The following is a 17,525-nucleotide window of genomic DNA, read 5'->3' as shown; positions in this document are numbered from 1 at the left end:
GCCTAAGCCCCCCCCCCGCACGTGCCTGGTGCAGCTGCATAGTTGAATCCCAAAGATAATAATGTCTACATATTTTATTTTGACATTCATATAGAGCCATTATAATAGTGATAGCTCTGTGTTATGTTTTTGTTTTTCTGATATCAAAGTACTTTTGAGTTCAATTTGTGAGACTCCTTATCAACCAAGTCATAACGTAGCGCTGTCAGTCACACAGTCACAAATGTATTTATTTATTGAACCTGAGAAATAAAGCAAAACAAGTTAAAGTGAAATAAACTATCTGTTGACAGGAGATACAAACAAATGAGGTACTTTATATTACACATGCAGCTGATGTTTAAGACAGCAGAAAATAGCAGCGTGTGTGTGTGTGTGTGTGTGTGTGTGTGAAGGAGAACGAGAGAGAGACACCAACAGAGTAATTTATCTTGTTATGGCAGCAGTATTGGCTGTGAACGGCTCCAGCCAGCCATCTGACCTGCAAGGTACAGCTCAATGCAAAAAGCATTATGCTAGTTATATGTCTTAAATTCCATACTCAGTTATTGTTGCCATGGCTTTTGTTTTACTTTATTTTCTTATTCCGCACTGATAAGTTATAATTCCAAGTCTTTGAGAATCTATCTCTTGTTAGGTGTATGCGTGTGTCTCGAATGGACAAATACAAACACAAAGGACTCTCGTAATGTTGAAGGTAGTTTTAAAGTCACTCATTTGTCATCTTTTTAATTCTGTGTGTGGTCTTTACTGGGTCCTTCTCTATGGGATGCCACAAGGCCAGTGACAATGGGTGGTCTTTGCTGGTATATTAGAGGATGTAGTTGATTTTACCTAACTATGATCTGAGATCAAGCGCAGCCCTTCGAGATGAATCTCTGTGGAAAATCATCACATAATCAACAGGGTGAGAACAAAACTATTAAAACAACTGGTGAGCTTTAGTGCAAAAGTAAGATATAAGCTATGAGAATATGAGCTACGGATGAAAATAAATATGAGCTGCATGTGCTGATTGTTCACAAATAACTGTGCATGTTTAACTTCTAGCCAGTCATGATACTTTCATATGCACGTCGTAGGACAATGGTGTCAAGCATAAGGTTTGGGGTCCTGAATTGGCCTTGCAAATTCACCAATCGGTCCCATAGGATGGCTTTGGAAAATATTAACTGTATTTTTACATTTTATAGCAATATAAAACATTTTAGAAAGCATTATAAAGATTTCATTTTATGGCTTTAAAATAAATAAAGACCTCCAGCATTGGCCCTTCATACTGCACCAAAGTAATCAACTAAGACATGACAGACAGAAAAGTTCCTGCATGTTCTAATAAAATGATATTTTCTGTCAATTATAATTACAGGACAGTCTGACCATTGAGCTACTTTCTGTAATTTTACACTTTTATTTCTTTAAATTTAAGTCCAAAGAGCTGCACTGACAGATTTCTTTCATTTACCACAGCAGAGATGTATTATTTAAATTGCACTTCTTTTTCTTACATTAAGATATGTCAAATGTGTAGTTAAACATCTTTACACTGACAGAAAATAGAGTTTCACAAGTCCGGTCCATGTCTTAGGGTATAGATACTGGAAGATACTGGCAGCAATTTGGCAACCTGGGACTATGAAATGTTAGTGAATTCAGTGGCTTTAGACACTGATTCATCCATTTGCTTAATTGCTTATCCATTTCAGCGTTGTGGGGGCTCGAGCCTATCCCAGCTGTCATAGGACAAGAGCAGCTAAGTAATTGGTGATGAGTGCATTACACATGGAGAGGGGCTTTATTTTAGTTCAGAGATTGTTTTTTAATGAGTCATCAAACAATGAGGAAAGCAATAAAAGAAATTTAATATCAATTTAAAAACCTTTCAGCTAGTCTGCTGATTTAAGCTTCAGGGGATAGACAGAGGATAGCAGGGGCAAGACTTTTTGTTGCATCCACCATTCATGGGTACAAAAACATATATAATCAAAAAAGATATTAAAAATGCTAAATCAGCACTACAAGATAGCCGATTGTTTCAAGATTGTTATTCCACAAATGTGTTCCCTAACCAAATGCTTTTTAAATGTGCTTGGTCAAAAGTGCTCAGGCTGCAAGCAAACTATAAAAAGAAACTCTTAAATAGTTAAAAACACATTTGTCTGTTTATCATGAGTGCAAAATACAGTGAATGACAAGTAAACAGCGAATATCTGCTTCCTGCAACTGTCAACCCGATTATTCCGATTTCACGGAATCCGCTGTTAAGAAGGGAAGAGTGTATCAGTCTTTAGCCTGAAAATCAGTCATTGCTTTAGGAAATCCAGCCATCCAGAAGGTAAGTGACTGACATCTTTTCTGCACACACAAACACACACTGGCCTTCATTCATTCCCTAAACACCAATGTTAACCTGAACTGAAACCACTAAATGCCACAGAATGTCGGCAAAATGTCTGCACCTTAGAGGATTTCATCATCTCTTATATCATAAAAGTGTAGCACTCACACACCCTTCATGCCCAGTGAAGTGTGCAGAACAGAGGATGAGAACAGAAAGTCGTTCTACAGTAAAGCGGGCGCGTACGCGTCAGCTGATGAATGGTCTCTGACACTTGAATATGAACTTTGTTAAATCTCCACATTAGCTGTAGCTGGTGTGGCTTTGCGCATGCATTTAGACGTGGACACATTCATTTGTAGTCCCGTGGCTTAAAACTGGCTTAAGTAATGTGAAAGAGCAAAGTAGTTCACGTAATTGTGAATAATGCGGACACTAATAGTCTAGTTTATTCCTGTCCTTCAGCATGATGCTGCCCTCTTTGCTCATTAACTGTGTGACCAGTTGAATTTCACGGTTCATGGCTCTGGCAGTGGTTTCCTCTAAGGAGGCAGTTTTAGCTCACAGGCATCCGACACTCAGCTCAGACAGGGTAATTTAAGTGCATGGATGCTTTTAGACTGGTTTTATTAGAAGATACATACACAAAAGAACTCATTGTGACTGATTAGTAAGTAAAAAGATTGCAGATTGTTGATGCACTCTTCTGGAACATTCACACTCAAGGGAGTCAGATGTTTTCTACTCTGGCTGATCATTACCTGTGACAGTGCTGCACTTAAAATCAGCAGCAGCTCCATTTGACGTCTGTGTAGCTATTTGTGTGTTTGGGCAGCCCTGCAAAATGGTAAACTCTATGTAGTGCTCCATATAGTGTGGTGTGAGTGATTTCAGACACGCCGCCAAAGCATTTCTAATGCAACCAATTATCTTTTTGCCCATTCAGCTCCATGTAACCATCAGCAAGACGTCTGTGAAGGTGGTACTGGATTGCTCAGTGGTTGGGGAGAAATACATTAATGCAGCTGGTAACATCACCACCGATGGAATGGAGGTCCTCGGAAGGACGGTTCGATCCAGAGGTAGACAAGACAGCTCTGCTCCGGTTAGTATGAATACTTGTTTGGATCAATGTAAAAAGGAAGCATTGACTACAACGTGTATTAACAAATGCAGATGTAGGTTTTGTTTCAAGACAGCAGCCGATAGGATGACTTGAAAAATGAACAGGCAAAGGTAAAGTTCCTTCTTGCTAGAGTTATTTTACAATCTGTTTCAAATTACCAGAAATGACCAGGCACCTGAGTGAGTGTGTGTGTGCGTGTGCATGTGTGTGTGCATAATTATGGCCTGTTAAGTGGCAGCCATAAATATTCACAACCATTTCATTAAGTCACTCAGTAGGAGTTCATTTTATTTATTGCAAGTGGAAATGCACAAAGTGCTTTATATATTCTGTGTTAGCTGTTCTCTACCCATTAAATAGCACAGGCACTCAAAAAAAAAGAGCTTTTGGCAGACACAGTGAGGGATGAAGGTAAGATAACCTGGGCGTTTGGAAATACTAAGTATTTCCAAACGCCCAGTAGTAAATGTATACTACTGAGCTTTTCCAAAGAAAAATATTAGCTGATAAATGCTCTTTAATTATATTTTCTCTACCTAACAGATTGTTCTCCACTGCCAGTGAAGAAAATGGCTATTTATTTAAAAAATGTCTACTGGCTTGCCAACAGTATTTGCAAAAAGCACGTGAAAATGGAACTTGTTGTACAGAAGAATCAATTTAGTCAAACAATTCTATGTTTTAAGTGGCAACGAATTGAACTGGAAACAATCGTAAACATGTTCGTGTTCATAATTAACTTTGTGTTTAGTTGATTTAAAGGAGTACAAGTGTAACAGAATAAAATCGTACACTCACTGGGTGCTTCATTAGTTACACCTTGTTAGCAACCGTTTCAACCCCGATTTGTCATCAGAGTTGCCTTAATTCTTTTTGGTACAGATTCAACAAGGCGCTGGAAATATTCCTCACAAATACTGGTCCATGTTTACATGACAGCTTCGCAAAGTGATTTCAGATATGTCAGCTGCACATCCGTGATGTGAATGATGTAGTGACTGTGGAGGCCAGCCGAGTATTACTAGGTAGGCTGTGGTCATGTAAATGATGCCCTGTTTACTAAAGGGCCCAAAGTGTGTCAAAAAATATCCCTTAGAAATTGAGACTCATCTGACCAGCTAATGTTTTTCCAATATTCCCATTTTAGTGAACTAGTGATAACTGCAGCCTCAGTTTCCTGTTCTTAGCTGACAAGAGTGACGTGTGGTGCGGTCTTCTGCTGCTGTCCCACATCTGACATGCAGATTTGACTCGCTTTACCTTCAGAGCTTTACCAATCTAAGCTCTTCCTTAAACTGGTTGTAACAAGGGGTTATTCGAGTTACTGTTGCCTTCCTATCAGCTTAAAGTAGTCCAGCTGTTCTCCTCTAACCTCTGGCATCAACGAGGTACTTTTTACTCAGATACACACTCACTGGATGTTTTTTGCTATTTTGGACCATTCTGTGTAAACCTTAGGGATGGTTATGCTGGAACATACTAAATCATCAGCTTGCAAAATACTCGGACCAGCCTGTCTGGCACCAACAACCATGCCACATTCAAATGCACCACTTGAACTTCAGCAGGTCATCTTAACCATATCTACATCCCTAAATGCATGGAGTTACTGCCATGCATTTGATTAGATATTTGCTTTAACGAGCACTTGAACAGGTGGACCTAATAAAGGCTCTGGTGAGGGTATAAAGAGACATGTAGCATTTGTCAGTGAGCTCAAATTATGAAATGAAAATGGGTCAAACCCCCAAACGATTCACAGCAAGTCCGTATCTTTTGGTCTTAACATTAGTTCCAGCTTTACTGTAAGAACACAGGCTCTTAAATTCCAAGACCCCCTGCGGTGCTGCAATAGAAGGACTACATATATAATTACAAGCTGTGCCACATCAGCAGCAGGGGAGCGCTCCTGTCTTTAGGAATGAAAAACCTCTGAGCCAAGTTTTTACTTACTGTCATACATTTTCCCAATAAATTGAACTGCATATGGTATTATTTATCATCTGATGATATTATGTAAATAAGGGTGTTGGGTATCTTTTAAATTAAATGTAATTTAACTGATTTTTGTTTAATGACCTTAAGACTTTTATCAGCGGATCTGAAAACAGATGTGCATCCCATCATTATAATTGACAAAGTAAATCTGATGATTATAGGAATAATACAACAGTGTAAAGAAATACAGTTTTCTACTATATTCAGCATGAACTCGGTGTCCTAGATGAAACTGCTTTATTTATTTATTTTTAAGTTTAAGAGGGGGTTTCCGAAAATATAGGTTGTCTCTGATTGTATATGCATTACACTGGAAACAATGTTGACGAAGTTTGAGGTATTGGGAATGTCAACACTGCTTTTCTAATAAAATAAACAGTGTACGGGAGCAGAGCCCCTCTTAAGTTTTGATGCTAAAATTTCGAAATGAATCAGACATAAGCCAGTGACATAATTTATAGCCAGGCCAAGACTAGCGGATCATTGAGAACATCCAGTTTGTTTATTAAAGCAATCAGCTAGACTCCATATATCTGTCTTCCAGCACATTTCAGCTTGTTATTAAAGCTCATAAGCAGCCAAGCTGTCTGTCTTCTTGCTTCTTATCAACACAGAAACACAGCATTACAAAAAATCCTGGGTAATATTCAGTTTCTAATGCAACTTTTCTTTTAATTCAGCATTTTATTTACCTAATGTACATCGCAACTGCAGTATTAATGCAGAGGTTATGTGTATATCCATATGTACTCATACATGCACATGTGTTTACAGTTCCAGCTCCAGATGTTTGACATTATCTGCAGTACTTCCTGGGCCAGCAGAGATAAGTGTTGTGAGCTGCCAGCATTGGTAAGTAACATTTCTCCCTCTACTTAAACCTACTCTATGAGATAATTTGGTACGTACCTGATCTCTCTTCTTCTGTGCATTATTCACAGAATATTAAAACTCCATATAAATAAAGTGATAAGTATGGTTCCAATCAAAGCCAAAATGCTCATTCAATTAAATTAGTTTAATGTGAAAGAAATTCTCTTAATGAGACCAGTTGCGTATTATGCATATACAAAAAGTCACAAAAAGTGTGTGTCTGCCTTTATGGTAGCACCAATCAATTAACGCCCCAGGCATAAAATGTAATCCACTGAGCAAACACGAAGATCCTTATTAATTGCACACCTGTACAATAGGGTTCAAAATGCAATATCTCAACGTACTAACCAATTTCTCCGAGGCCTGAGTGCTATCAACACATCACTGGGTAATAAAATGCATGGCAGTTACTGTCATGAGTGCGGAAACTCGCAATGTCTGAAAAATTAAATAAATTCAAGGTGATGAACTGCATTGACTTGTTTATTTTCAGTGTGATGTTTTTAAGCTAAGTTGCACAAAAAAGTCAACTCTTACTGTAATGCACACAATGTGTTTCTTTGGCTGCCAACTCCCCCTACATGATCAGGAGTTGAGCAGCCAAACTTGGCAGGTAAGTAGATATTATGATATCACCGTGTTGCCTAGTAACTACCTTGCAACAAAGGCCTGTTTTTAAGCAGAGCCCTTGAGTAAGTCGGAGTCTGTCGGCAGGGGTTCAGAATTCGGGTCTTCACATGGGTCATGTAGCCTTCAGTGCTAGTGGTTACCTGGCAATTAAAATGTGTGCTGGGGCTTTGAGCTTATTTTGTATTTTTAAAGACAGGTATGGTTTAGCAAACTTAATGTCCTTATGTAAGCGGGCTCCTCTATACACAAGAAGAATGAAATGAAAATCCCAAGACTACTAAATTCATGATTTTTTTTTTACTGGTTTTTTTGAGTGTTTGCATTTTCAAATATGCTCCATACTCATTACATACACATTCAAAAGTACAGATTACTCAATGAAAAAGTAGGCATGCAAAAAGTATTGATTACTCCGTCGCATTGAAGCATATTTTTGAAAATAACTTTATTTAAATGCACTTTGTAAGGACATTGTTTGCATTTACAGTTTGTAAATAATTATGCAGTTGTGTAGCAATAATAAAGAAAAGAGTTTATGCTGCATTTAAACTGAAAATACATTGTTTTTTACTTTTTTTAAGAGGAAAGATATGTTTTTTCTGTTAGAAAAAGATGCAATTTTAGCTGGTTTGTCCAAAGAACTCCAAAGTATGATGAGATTTGTGGAATATGAAAAATATTAGTTTTACTGGGCTGTAAATTTAACACGGATCCAAACACCTAAGACAAACTGGCCAACGATAGCATGTATTACAAGTGTTATCTGTTTTTTTCCGGCAAAGTCTAAGCCTGTTTATGTGTGTTTTTAGTGCAGCTCAAGCCTGACCTGAATATTGACCAAAGAGACTGCACACACATTCTGTGAACTGTCTTTTCAGAGAGTTGAAGAGCAGTGCCCTCCCATGCCTCATGCCTGTACCTGCTCTCAGGACAGTAAAGGACCTCCAGGACCATCTGGACCACCTGTAAGACGATATTTATACATATTTACTCTTTAATGTACTTACTTAAACACTCATACTCTGCCTTTTATGAACAATTCACTCCGATGTGGCAATCCTTTAAAAGTTTCCTCTGCTCTCTGTGCTTTTTATCCTTCTTTGTGTTGTTAGAAACTCAATTGAACTCTTTCTTTAGATCAGTTACTCATTCGCTTCATCTAGTCTCTCAAGACTCTCATCAACTAGAAAATTCTACAGAAGTAAAGAAAAAGTGTTTGGATGGTCATTAGTGGACACTGCTCGTAATGTCAAAGTCAATCCAACATTTTCAATGTGAACATACTTCGACTGAATTAATTTTAGTTACGGTCAGTGCTTTTCTCAAGACCAGTCTTAAAGTTATTGTCGATTTTACTCCACATAGGACTTCTATTCAGCAAGATGTTAATTTTGGGACTGAGACCTTAAATTTACCAGGGAAAGGTTAATTGATTTCTGCATAATCATACTTTTGCAATCAAATTTGTTACCTCCTGCTTCACAGTTCAGATACAGAAGCTTAGTCTAACTATAGTTTATGACAAAATCACAAAGACCAGAGCAAAAGACATCTAAATATGTAATATATCACAGTGTGAATAAACTCTAGATGGAACAGGGTGAACATATCCAGCAACACAAAAGGACATGATATCAAAGGGTAGATAAAAGTGCTTTTAGAGTCTACCCTGTGTTTTGTGACATATACACAATAACAAGTCTTTTTTCTTTTCATCAATTAATGCCTGAAGACACTTTTCCATTTCTTAGAGGCATTTTCTCTGGGGTGGCTGAATGTTAGAAAGAGTTGGGGTGTACATGCCGAACAGTTGTATTCCTCTCACGCAATCGCAGATTGTACCAGAATGAGGTCGGGAGATGAGAGCGACTAAATGAGCTCATTTGCAGCCCGAGACTATTTGTCTAAATTCTTCTTTTTCTCTCTTCACCACTTTCATTTGCACTATCGCTCCTTAAGTTCTCTCTCTTTGTCTTTGTCGGCACCTTTGGGTAGCGGAGCAGGAGAGGGGTGTAGATCCACACTGGCATAGTTTGAGAAAGTAATTATTGGGCGACTCCATTTATCACAGCCAAGTAAAATTCCCCCCTATGTTTTTTTCCTTGTCCAACGAGCCAGATCTGCTTTCTCATTGGTAGGGTTATATCCACAGGTCACAGCCCTCTCCCTCTGGATTTGTTAAACCTCCAGTTCTATAACAGAGGAAAGCTCTATGTTGTATAAAATATTCACATTTTATGGGGAAACTACCAAAGAATTGAAATTTCTCATGTAATATTTAGGATTACATATTGTTCTCTGTGTTTCCTTCATGTTTTCTATATACAGTCTCTTTTGCTTCTTCTGTTTTCCAGAGATTAATATAGCATAGAAAATACCTTAGCTTCTCACTTTTCATTGTTTTTCTCTGTTTTATTTATTTTACCTCCTCCTCCTGCTTGGGGCTCTTTCTCTCGTTTTATTGTCATTTTATGCCTCTCTGTAACTGTTTCTGTCGCTCTGTCTGTGTCTGTTACTCTCGCCCACATTGAATGGGCTTCTTAAATCACATTTTAACTGCAGGATATGGGAATAGATGAATGGTGTGATGGCGAAATCATAGCTGCTTTTGTGCTAAAACTGCACACTGTAGTCACTGGGATTTAGAGAAAGGATGAAAAATTATCACAACTCCCCTTGTTAAAAACGATATAACGGTCGGTTCACGTGTATGTGAAAACAGATTTACTCTTCTGTTGTTGCAGTGCTAACACTTTGTTCTCTTAAAAAAAAAGGTGGTGGTGGTGGGGGGGGGTTAAGATCAATCAAATAAAGCTGTAAAATAAACGTGTATCAGGTAGATGGATACCTGATACAGCGTCTAATACTACAGTCACATTGGGGGAAACAGTAGTTGAAGATTACAGTTCAACTAAAATTAATGCAACTGTGTGAAATGAACTTGCAATCTAGTTGCATTTGAAATGGTTGCATTAAAGATGGGAAACAGGTCTGCAATCACTGGCACTCGGTTGCTTCTTACTAAAGCAAGCGAGCACCAAACGGGACTTTGGTACAAAGATGGCAATAAAAAGGTGGTAAGATGGCGTTTGTCAGCCATCAGTTTGCGATTAAATGGGATCAAGTAGGCAGTTACATTTAGTCTAAATTGGTGAACATCGTAAATCTGTTGCCATCTACATACACATACATTTACACTAAACATATTATTAACACTGTAACTACTTACATTCAGAGTCCAGCCACAGCCTCTTACACTTGAAATAGAAGTTCCGAAATTCCTCCTCAAATAGTGACGTAGTTGCTGCAGGATGGTGATTTCATTGCATTTCATTAAAGATGTATGCTGTGCATTCCACCCTGTAAAAAGAACAGTTCCTTAAAAAACTAAAATTACTGTGACATTCATCCTCAACAATGAGTGGATGTAAACTTCTGACCACAACTGTACTGGGGCTATAACCAGAATACAGGCAGTGGGTAACCAGTCCAGTCGAATCTTCTCTTGCAATTAGACATCTTGCAGAGATGTTGCATATCCTGGCAGACTTACTTAGATTGATTTCAAGTGAGTCTGATTGTAAATGGTAAATAGTCTGTATTTGTAAAGCGCTTTACTGGGTCCTAAGGACCCCAAAGCGCTTTACACTATACACAATCATCCACCCACTGGTGATGGCAAGCTACAGTGTAGCCACAGCCGCCCTGGGGCGCACTGACAGAGGCGAGGCTGCCGGACACTGACCACCACCAGTAGGCAACGGGTGAAGTGTCTTGCCCAAGGACACAACGACCGAGACTGTCCAAGCCGGGGTCGAACCGGCAACCTTCCGATTACAAGATGAACACCCAACTCTTGAGCCACGATCACCCCTGATTGTATCAGTCTGTGTTTATAAATTAGATGCTTATTATTTGCAAGACTTTGCTAATCTGTCTGAGAGTGACTATAATAAGTCCAAGTTGGACCACAGTCGTTAGAAACAGGTTACCTACCATCAAGTAACCATTGCAATCAGCTAGCTATTAAAAGTGGTCACCTAGAAGTTGAATATTTTGCACACTGGGATAATTGTAGAAAAATATTAAATGGGTAATTTCAGTAATGTCATGAAAACAAAAACAAGGAGCCAAATAAGAAACTGTAATAGCAGAAAGAAAGTTTTTGTAATAGCAGAAAATGCACTTTTGTCTGCTGTATTTTTCCAGTGTGCAGACTACGGACATAATCACTCACAACAATGCTGAGCCTTTCTTCCTCAGAGTAATTTTTATGTTTGCATTCACTGCCAGATGTACGTCTTTTCCTGCCTCACGCAGCAGCAGACCTCTTCACATTTCAGCATTTCAAATACTATTGATTGGCTGAGCTGAACTGCAATCTGTGCCGTCTGATTTGGCACAGACTCAACTTAACGCTGAACGTCAGTCAACAATCAATCTAAAATAAGGAAAGCAAGACATGCTCAACCTGCCATGTCTGTTTGTTCAAAATGAATAGTGCCCATGCTGTTTGAGATCCAAGCATTATTTAAAAAATGTAAATTTCCCTTCGGCATAAAATTGCTAAGTTGAACAATAATTGCTCCGTTTTTTCCACATTCATTAAAGTCTCGTGGAAAAATCCAAATGTAATTACATGTGCTGTTACTGTTGGAAGCTCATTTCAGTTTCTCTGCAGGTTTTTCCGTGCCTCCAGCAAGTGCTCTGATTGTTTAGAAGAATCCATTAAAACAACAGAAATACATTTTTGAACTGATGAACAGGCCCAGTCATTTTAAGTACTACTTTTCCCCTGATGTGATTTTACAAAGACACAGTCGTCATAGGCCCATTTCACCATTGATTCAAAGTATTTCAAAATAATTCTAGGGGTCATTGGTCATTGTCATCATTCCTGTCCTACCTGACAAAATGAATGTGCCAGTTCAAAGCTTCATGTTGGGATATTGGCTGTCATCTGTAGGTTTTTTTGTTAATAGAGTTGTGGCCCAGGAGCAAACCTTTGGCTGTCTAACAATGAGTATTCCTCCACATCGAAAACTAAAAACACACTGGAAAAAACCCTTTTGATTTGGTTAACTTGATCTGCTGTTACATTCGCCTTTATTAAACTTTGATTATGGTTTTGTTAACTAATTGAGCCTGTTTCTGTCACTTTACGTTTAAGTACATAATCCAAGACCAGCACACACATAAGGAATCCCTGCAGAGAGCACTGACTACATCTAATATATCCTACGTCTACCAATTAAAGCAAACTGATTGGTGTTGACTTCCAATTGATAGAAATTATCGAAAAGAAAATGACCTCTTGTTTTTACCACATCTGCATGTCTCTTCTCATATTCCTCCCACCCTTGTCTCGTCTGGTTAAATACTTCAGGAACTACCTAGTTGCCCCCAGCTTCCCAAGGCAGACCTAGTTAAGCAAACACAGGAAGAGGATATATCCCAAATGGGCCAATGATTAGCAGATGTGTGTTGCCTGTCCCTGGATAAACCTCGAGAAGGGTCAGCCCGAGGTTTATGGCTTTAGATTCTCGCTGTTAGTCACAGATGCAGCGTAATAAAGTGTAGAGCTCACAGGAGCAGTTTACAGCATTATGATCAGCGCTGGCTTCTCTCCATGAGCCTCACAATCCATTCATATGAAAGACACGTGGCGTTCTACGTTTAGCATATTTTTAAACATAAACCCCAGTTTCCATGTTTTAGTGGAAGTCTTGATACATTTACAGTCTTACAGCCCATGTTTTTTTCTTATTTCTGTTATTACCGTGTGTCTCTGGTGTTTGTTTCAGGGTGGTCCAGGCATACGAGGAGCCAGAGGAGACAGAGGCGAGCCAGGAGTGACGGTTTGTAAAATGCTCTTAAATTCTGGGACACTATTGTCCTGCTACAGTCTTGAACATTTACTGTATTTCACACGGTTAAGGCATGAAAAATGTTCCACAGTGGGAAAGCAGAATTGCTGCATGAGTTAAAAATAATGTTGAGACTGGATTTTGCCACACGAAATTTTGGTGTGTGCTGTGGCAAGGAGCAGGTGGGAAATGGCTGCGAGTACGGCAGCCAGCATAAATGGGCATAATTTCCGTGATTTTTACACAGGGATAAATTGAGCCTTGAACTTTGAAATATGTTTCTTGGATGACATCTGACCCCTTTAGTAGAGCCTTATGATTTCACCTGTCACAGTTCAGTCAGACTGAAGTCTGCATGAACGAAATGAAGGTGGATCAGTTTGCAAAAGCCAGTGAGATTGTCTCTCACAGTGTAATAAATTTAAATGGATGCCCGGATCATTTGTTTATTTTTGTGTGGTATTCTGCACGTGGTGGTCCACACCAGTGGGTCCAAGAACAAAGCAACCATCGCCTTCTGTTTAATGACACATTCAGTGATGAAAGTGTAAAATATCGGACTTTGAAAGAGTTTCAACAGCATTCAGGTTACATACCCGTAGTTTAAAGGAAGCTGATATTTGCAAGGGTATATCTCACTTGTCTAGTTTACCTCCACTCGCAGCCATCCTGACTGACTGTAATGTTTGGATCTGCTCTGGTTTTGGTATGGTCGTCTGTTCCAAACTTTTACTAAACATCCAGCTGCAGCAGTCGCTACAGATCCTGATCCTGGTGGAAATTTCTCTGAACAAAAACTCCCATGAGTGAAATTTAACCTTAGAAAAAAGTTCTGACGCTTTTTCTTCTTTGAAGGAGGCGACATTGGTGATGCAGCTTGTGCTGAAAACCACACTACTGTCACTCAGGGAAATAAGGTTGTATATCGCAACCATATGTCCCACTTTTTTACCTCAGCGACAGCACGTCAAGTGCGACACATGAAGTGTCCCACAAAAAAAACCCCAAACAACATATAGTCAGTAATGACTGTATGTGATGTGTTTCATGGGTGCAATGGACTACCTAGTGCAAGTAGTCCATTGTGTTAGCTATGAAGAGAGATGTGGCTTTCTGTACTGCAGGCACACACACACACACACACAGTAGAGGATATTAATATACAGTGCTGTGCAAAGGTCTCGATTCACCCCTTATTTCTTCAGATTTTGTTTCCAAGGAGCCAGACTGAAATGCTATTTTTTCACAACACATTCTCACTCCCAAAGCATAACATTTTACGCTAGGTGACAAATCGTCAATATGTTACACTTCCGGGCACCCAACACATCCCTAGATTACGAGATCGGAAAAAAATGAGGAAACATGAGAACCATTTGGAATGAATCCACACATGTACATTCATTTTACTTAAATCACTTTGGAAAACACTATTAAAGTTTAGACTTAGAGACTTAGAGAGCTGTTAAGTGCTGGTTAAGGTTAGGGATAAGGTTAGGCCTGGAGTACATGGCTGGAACATGTATTACAACAGGATCATTCTACTGGATTTCATCCATAACCCGGCACGTAGCATACGCAGACGGTCACCTTTCGCGTTCCTTAGGAACGCCGTGGGACTTGACAAATCAAAATTATATTAGGCCTCGGAAGTGAGAGCGGGCTATTTTTTCAGAGGAATTTTTACAAACTCTAGTTTTGTCTTCTATACTGCATTTACATGTATGTTTGCATGTGTTTCAATAACTTATTGCACTTTTCCCTGTTTTTCTGGCAAAATATAAAGAAATGATTGGTGGATGAAGACTTTCACACAGTACCGTATTCCTGCTCGATCAGTCTTACACCATTCGTACATCTGTGTCATCAGTATGCTCCTCCCTGAACTCATCTTTATTCAATGCTACTAATTCATTTTAGTGAATTACATATTACAGGATAACGGTGGATAAAACGCAAAATAAATTATTCTTTTTGCAAAATAAACCTTAAAGTGATTTACTTTGGTGCAATATTTTTATGAGAATAATATTAAGTTAAATATGAGATTAAAAAAACAACATTTCTCTCTGTTTGTTTTTATTTCCTTTCCACTCATGTATATCTGATCCATGCTTTATTTTGATCATGTGCAGCCCTGACCCAACAACCTCTAAGGCTGAACTTTAAAATAATAAATACAGCTGGAGCAACGATTACTTTGGCTACTGCTGCCGCTCAGCCAACAAGCCACAAATACTGCGAATCAGTCGTGGTTTGTAGGAATTTCTCTTTTCTGTCTCCTGTTTGTGAACTCGGTTTGTAATCCATACACACCAATGAAATGAGCTGCAGACCTGACTTCAGATGGATGGCAACCATCTAAACCTGATGGACATCATGCTGAATTGGCACAAAAAATCTCTTAAACATTCTTTGGAGATTAAATTGATCAAAAACGTGCAGAACGATCTGAACAGAAGCAGCGATCGTGTCCGTTTTTATATTTAGTAAAGCTATAAAGCTCTCACGCTCTTTTTAGCCTTGTTTATGAAAATGAGCCTCTGAGCCCGATTCAGGCCAGTTCCTTTATCTCTCCAACAGAGAGTCTCACATCAGGAGATGCTACAGACGGTTAAATTGATGTAAAAGGCTGTCATGCCTTTAAATGACATTTTTTATTGCTGACTATGCAGTCGTGTTCTGCACTCTTAAATTTTGCCATTCCAGATTCTGGTGAGTGAGGAGGTCACAAAAACATTTTTATCCTCAGGGGGTCAGACTAAAGAACCACAGGGTTTATCTTTCTCACCAATCTGTGTTACTATATGTAACTTAAAGTTGCTACTTTGGTTCCACGTGGTGTTGTTTTTCACAGGGACCTCAAGGGCCCGTAGGAGAAGTTGGCCCTTCTGGACCCCCAGGGCAACCTGGTCCTCAAGGACCCAACGGACTCTCCATTCAGGGGCCTCCGGTAAGACTTTACTGGCGTAAAGGTGGATTTTTCCACAATTGCTTTAGCGTTGAAACTCGCACAACTTCCTGTAATAACAAAAATAAAACTTTGGGATCAAGTAACATATCAAGTTTTGTCATTCTCAAGCAGCACTTTCACTGAATTATGATAACCGGTCACTGGACGTGTGCTTTTTGCAGTTTGTTCCCATCTTTCTTCAGCAAGTTCAGAAATGTGTGCAATTATGACTGCACTTGATATTAAGCTGTCTACCACCTGCCATTGTGAACTGACAAATGTTGACATATGCCTCAAATAGACTTCCAGACATTTCTCGGATCTTGCCCAAAGAAATGGCCCGGCATCTTATTAAGATAACTGATGTTGGCTTTTCCAGTCCGTAGCTATCACGAGGCCCACGAGTCCAGCCCAGCCGCAGTGACATTGTTTGTTTTACAGGGAGCTCTTGGGGAGAAAGGAGAGAGAGGAGAGATCGGCCCTTCCGGACCAATGGTAAGAACATTTCATGGTCACTGTTGTAAAACATAGCAGTAAAGTGTGTTTTGTGGCACGCTGATCTGATTCCCTACATTACAAAGTACAACACGGAGAGGGAATTACTTTCCACCCTGCCTGAAACACAATGTTTTCCTCCTGTCTTACTTATAGGAGCTAAGTACTACTAAGTATACCCAGCTATGGGTGTGTGTGTGTGTGTGTGTGTGTGTGTGTGTGTGTGTGTGTGTGTGTGTGTGTGTGTGTGCAGAATTGAAATGAATCCTACATCTAATAAAAGGTGCCCTGGACCTGTACGCTCACAGAAATGAGACGTGTTACTCTATAAAAGCATATTTCTGTGTTTTCATTTGATTTTTTACAATTATTTTTCTTGTTTCCTTGATACTTTCGGCCGTTCTTACTAAGGCTGACATGGACTCAGTGTGTTATTTCTGATTAACTTTAGCAGATAACTTAGTTAGGGATAAATAAAATGTTTTACCAAAATGATTAGCTCACCAGTACATATCTAATGTGATAGATAAAATGCACTGGACTGAAAAAAATCCAAAATGACTTGCCTGTGTAGCCAATATTGGTGACATGTTTGCCAGGCCAGTGCTGACAGGGCAAATTATTGGTTTGTTTAGAACTACTGTGGCTTCATTTGATCAGTTGTAGACAAAGTTGTTGTGTTGCTCCTGATCATTTCATAATTACACTATGTAAATGAGCGGGAGAGAAGGGAGGGGGAGAGAAGTGTGATTAACTCTGATTAACTTGTTACAGTGGCCTTCTTCAGGGAGGTGGACACATTATAGCAGCTCTTGAAGGTGATGTTTTGAAACCAAGATAAATGTCCAAGTGTGAAGATCTCAGCAACGTTTCCTCAGACTCAGCTTTAATTGTCATTGAAATATGTGACATGATACAAATGAAACAGTGCTTTACAGTAAGCCTCAGTATACGCAGCATTCTACTGAACAATAGGTAAAACAGCTGAAATAAATTTAATAAATACTCAAATAAATGTAAACCTAAGTACTGAAATAACTAAATATAAATAACAGATCTTATAAATTACTATATGGGACAGTGTGTGGCAGGGAACAGCAGCAACTCAAGGAGGTCAGTGCATGGGCCAGGGTAACGGCAAGGGCTGAACTTGCTGCTCTTGTGGGTGTTTCCGGTTTAATACCTGCCAAATGTGGTCCAAAGGAAAAAAGGTTAGCCTGGTCTGATGACATCATGGCTTGA

General features: G+C 39.2%; 1 protein-coding gene across 1 annotated transcript in view; it reads left to right on the top strand.

Annotated features, from left to right (window-relative positions):
* col14a1a (collagen, type XIV, alpha 1a) overlaps nt 1-17,525 on the top strand; it is a 150,466-nt gene that overhangs the window by 100,718 nt on the left and 32,223 nt on the right. Inside the window, exons 34-39 of the mRNA XM_042224578.1 lie at nt 3,285-3,443; nt 6,237-6,314; nt 7,847-7,933; nt 12,773-12,826; nt 15,693-15,788; nt 16,230-16,283. Of these exons, the coding sequence (XP_042080512.1) occupies nt 3,285-3,443; nt 6,237-6,314; nt 7,847-7,933; nt 12,773-12,826; nt 15,693-15,788; nt 16,230-16,283 (528 nt within the window). The remainder of the gene's footprint in view (nt 1-3,284; nt 3,444-6,236; nt 6,315-7,846; nt 7,934-12,772; nt 12,827-15,692; nt 15,789-16,229; nt 16,284-17,525) is intronic.

The sequence above is a fragment of the Haplochromis burtoni genome, unplaced genomic scaffold (genome assembly GCF_018398535.1).
Source record: "Haplochromis burtoni strain Fernald_Lab_line unplaced genomic scaffold, NCSU_Asbu1 Contig_142, whole genome shotgun sequence".
NCBI classification, from domain to species: Eukaryota; Metazoa; Chordata; class Actinopteri; order Cichliformes; family Cichlidae; genus Haplochromis; species Haplochromis burtoni.
The sequence above is the reverse complement of the archived record's forward strand: the minus strand, read 5'-3'. Positions and strand labels throughout refer to the sequence as shown.